This window comes from Colobus angolensis, unplaced genomic scaffold (genome assembly GCF_000951035.1).
Source record: "Colobus angolensis palliatus isolate OR3802 unplaced genomic scaffold, Cang.pa_1.0 Scaffold17, whole genome shotgun sequence".
Taxonomy (NCBI): domain Eukaryota; kingdom Metazoa; phylum Chordata; class Mammalia; order Primates; family Cercopithecidae; genus Colobus; species Colobus angolensis.
In genome coordinates, this window is record NW_012114821.1 from 265761 (window position 1) to 270223 (window position 4463).

Sequence of the window (4463 nt, forward strand, 5' to 3'; positions counted from 1 at the left end):
TTGCTGTGAAGAATGTCATTGGTATTTTGATGGGGATTGCATTTAATGTGTAAATTGCTTTTGATAATATTGTCATTTTCACCAAATTAATTATTCCAATCCATGAACATGAGATGACTTTCCATTTTGTGTGTGTGTGACCTATTCAATTTCCTTCATCAGGGTTTTATAATTTTCCTTGTAGAGCTCTTTAACCTCACTGGTTGATTTTTTTTGTTTGTTTTTTTTTTGAGACAGAGTCTTGCTGTGATGCCTGGGGTGGAATGTAACGGTGCCATCTCAGCTCACTGCAACCACTGATTCCCAAGTTCAAGCGATTCTCCTGCCTCAGCCTCCCAAGTAGCTGGGATTACAGGTGCGTGTCACCAGGCCCAGCTAATTTTTTGTATTTTTTAGTAGAGATGAGGTTTCACCGTATTAGCCAGGATGGTCTCAATCTCCTGACCTCATGATCCGCCACCTCAGCCTCCCAAAGTGCTGGGATTACAGGCGTGAGCCACCGCGCCCAGCCTCACTGGTTAAATTTACTCCTAGTTTTGTTTTTTGTTGCTATTATAAATGGAATTGCTTTCCTGGTTTCTTTTTTGGTAGTTTGTGGTTGGTATGTAGAAATGTTACTGGGTTTTGTATGTTAATTTTGTATCCTACAACTTTACTGAATTTGTTTGTTCTAAGAATGTTTTGATAAAGCTTTTAGGGTTTTCTATGCATAAGATCATGTTGAATGCAAACAGGGACAATTTGGCTTCCTCATTTGGAAGGACATATTTGGATGCCCTTTATGTCTTTCTCTTACCAGGTTGCTCTGGCTAGAACTTCTGCAGTGCAGCTTTGAGAAAGCCTCTGAGGTGCTGGGTCTGGGGCATGGTAGAGAGATCCATGTAACAGGAAGAAAGAAAGTGGCAGCCCAGGTCCATGCCTGAGTCTCCTGGTGAGACACGGAATCCTTCCAGCAGACTGGAGTGACCAGAAATGCCCCGAAAGAGGGTGGCCCTGCCTCTGCGTCCAGTCTGCAGTCTGCACCTCGCTGAGCTTACTGTCAGTGTCTCTCCCACCTTGTCTCAGCCTTTGCTTCCAGTCTGCAGTCTGCACCTGGCTGAGCTTTACTGTCCCTGTCTCCCCCACCTTGTCTCAGGCGCTGCACAATAGAGGTTCAGAAGCTGAGCTGGTACTGGGACCGGGAACAAAAAGAGACAGAAACTTGTAAACATGACCCAGCAATAAGGGGTCGGGGAAGGTGAGCAGGGATTCCAGCTTCTGTGAACAGGGTCCACCAGAGTAAATGGATTGTGTCTAAGATGAGTTAGAATGTCTTGAGATGAACCTATCCTGGATGCTTTGGAAAGAGCTAGGGAGAGCAACAGAAGTTACAAGTGAGTCTGGTTATGACACAGGACTCTTTCCGGGCCACTTTGCCAGCCGGAGACCTCCACGCCGGCAACGCCCCTGCCCAAGGCCTCACGGCTCCAGGCTGTTGGAGGTACCTGCCCACTCGACCCGGCAGGCTGCACCTGGCTTGTGCTTCAGGCTGGATCCCACACTCGCCGTAGGATCTGCACTCGGCCTGCGGCTGGGCTGGGCGTGCCACCACCTGCTTCCACCTTGGGCGCCGACGTCTGGATGAGAGGAACGTGGTGGCTCCTGAAAAACCTGGAGACACCAGAAACCCTGGGTCCCCAAAGGAGGTGTTACTCCTCCTGCCCGTGCCGTGGGTGTGAAGGTGCGCGTTGCACATCCCGGTTTCCAGCACGGGACAAAGACTCAGAGAGGCACCTGCTGGGAGTCTCAGGCGATAGGACCCAGTGGCGGGCATGTGGGCAGCTGCCCCAGGTGAAAGGGATCTTGGCACAGCTCTTGGTTTCCCAGGCTGGCCCTGACCTTCGTGCTTTCCCGCCCATGGCCCAGACATCTGAGCTCCATGTTGGGGATGCTCAGGGACAACCCTTCAGCCTCCCCCACCATGTCCCGGCTACTGCCCAGGGTTCTTGTTCTCTGGAGGGTGGTGGATCCAGCCCTCCCCATCTTGGTGCCCTACGAGGGCCAGGCTTCCCATGGCTCTTTCTGCAGCCCCTGGCATGGACTGTGGGATGCACAGACCAGGGAGCAGTGGGCCTTGGAGGGGCCAGGTCTGCATGTTCCCACCCCCACCATGGAGTTTGACACACCAGTGGGCAGGTAACTCAATCCCCCCTCACCTTCTCTTCATCTGTTAGGGGTGACAAGGTGCTCCCAGTGGGGCCGAGAGGATGCAGCACCCTCACTGGCTCCCCCTCTGGCCACCCTTCTCTCCTGGCCCACCTTCTGAGCTGGCAGGGCTTCCTTCCTGGCTTCTGCTGGGCAGTGTATTAGGGTCCTCTAGAAAGACAAAACCAATAATAGAGTTTAGGAGAGGGGATTTTTATTTATTTTTTTTGAGAGAGTCTTGCCCTGTCACCCAGGCTGGAGTGCAGTGGCTCGATCTCAGCTCACTGCAACTTCCACCTCCCAGGTTAAAGCGATTCTCCTGCCTCAGACTCCCCAGTAGCTGGGATTACAGGCAGCCACCACCACGCCCAGCTAATTTTTGTATTTTTAGTAGAGACAGGGTTTCACCATGTTGGCCAGGCTGGTCTCGAACTCCTGACCTCAGGTGATCCGCCTACTTCTGCCTCCCAAAATGCTGGGATTATAGGCAGGACCACAGTGCCTAGCCAGGAGAGGGGTTTTATTAGGGGAACTGGCCCACACACTTATGGAGGCTGAGAAGTCCTCCCATAGGCTGTCTGCAAGCTGGAGACCCAGAGAAGCCATTAGTGAGGCTCAGTCCAGGTAAGAAGGCAGCTGAACCAAGGAAGCCAGTGGTGTAACTCTCATTCTGAGGGGACTGGCCAGGAGCCCTGGGAGGCCTCTGTGGCAAGCCTGAGTCCAAAGGCCAAAGAACCTGGAGTCCTGATGTCCAAGGGCAGAAGATGGGTGTCTCCCTCCAGAAAAGAGAATATGCTTCTCTTCTCCCTTTGTGTTCCATCTGGGCCCCCAGCCAGTTGGATGTCCCTGCCCACACAGGGCAGATCTTCACTGAGTCCACTGAAAACATCCTCACACTCAGAAACAATGCTTAGCCAGCTGCCAGATGCAGTGTGTGTGTCTTAATCCCAGCTACTCAGGAGGCTGAGGTGGGAGAAATGAGCCTGGGAGCTCGAGGCTGCGGTGAGCCACAACTGTGCCACTGCACTCCAGGCTAGCTGACAGAGAGATCCTGTCTCAAAAAGATAGATGATAGATAGATAGATAGATAGATAGATAGATAGATAGATAGATAGATAGATAAATAGAGCTCCACCAGTCATCTAGGCCTTTTTTTTTTTTTTTAAACAAGGTGTCACTCCGTCACCCAGGATGGAGTGCCGTGGTGCTATCATAGCTCACCGCAGCCTTGACTTCCCAGGCTCAACCCATGCTCCCACCTCAGCCTCCTGAGTAGCTGGGACTACAGCCTATAGGCACAAGCCACAATACCTGGCTGATTTTAAAATACTTTGTAGAGAAGTTTCACCACCTGTTGCCCAGGCTGGTCTCAAACTCCTGGGCTTAAGCAAACCTCCTGCCTCAGCCTCCCAAAGTGATGGGATTACAGGCAGGAGACGTGGCAGGCAGCTAAGGCACATTCTATCCTGTGAGTCGGCTTTACAACACCTGAAATTCACCGCCACACAGGGCCTGGTGCTAAGGCCTGGCTGTGCCAGGCTGCATATGCGTCTATGGTGTCCCCTGTGCCCTGCTCTTTGGGGACTGAGCATAGCTGCCCCTCCCTCCCTCCTTCTGCCGCTCCTGGACATTTCTGGAAGGTCCCAGGAAATGGTGGCTGATGGCAGTTCCTGAGGCCACACCACGGGCTGCCCGGTGCCCTTTCCCTCCCCACTGCCCGGCTAGAGCAAGCAGCTGAGCTCTTCGTGGGAGCTGGCCCTTTCTTCAGACTTTGCTGCACCTTCAAGACGTGGGGTTCTGAATTTCTGCGCTGGGGCCCCGCCGGCTTGGGTGGGCCTCCCGCGTGAATCCTCGGCCTGTCGTCCCCATCATCGGGAAGCCCAGCGGGGCGCCCGCCTGCCCTCCGTGTCCTCCTGGCGCTCGCGGCCGTGCACCTTCTGGTGCTGGATGAGGGTGGACAGCCGGCTGCAGGCCCTCCCACAGGCGCCGCACCGGTATGGCCTCTCGCCGCTGTGCAGCCGGTAGTGCTCGTTCAGCGTGTAGCTCCTGCGGAAGGCCTTGCCACACTCGGTGCACGCGAAGGGCTTCTCCTTGGTGTGGATCTTCTGGTGCAGAGTGAGGTTGGACTTGCGACCGAAGGCCTTGCCACACTCCGCGCACTCGAACGGCTTCTCGCCCGTGTGTAGGCGCAGGTGCAGGAGCAGCAGAGAGTTGTGTCGGAACGGCCTCCCGCACACCGGGCACTCGTGCGGCGGGTCCCCCACCTGGGGCCTCTGCGC

At 54.4% G+C, this 4463-nt stretch overlaps 1 protein-coding gene across 2 annotated transcripts in view; it reads right to left on the reverse strand.

The window, feature by feature from the left end:
* LOC105508955 (zinc finger protein 7) overlaps window positions 1-4463 on the reverse strand; it is a 47977-nt gene that overhangs the window by 33545 nt on the left and 9969 nt on the right. For both annotated transcript variants that reach the window (XM_011937993.1, XM_011937992.1), the window contains exon 5: window positions 4085-4380. In XM_011937993.1, coding sequence (XP_011793383.1) covers window positions 4085-4380 — 296 coding nt within the window. The remainder of the gene's footprint in view (window positions 1-4084; window positions 4381-4463) is intronic.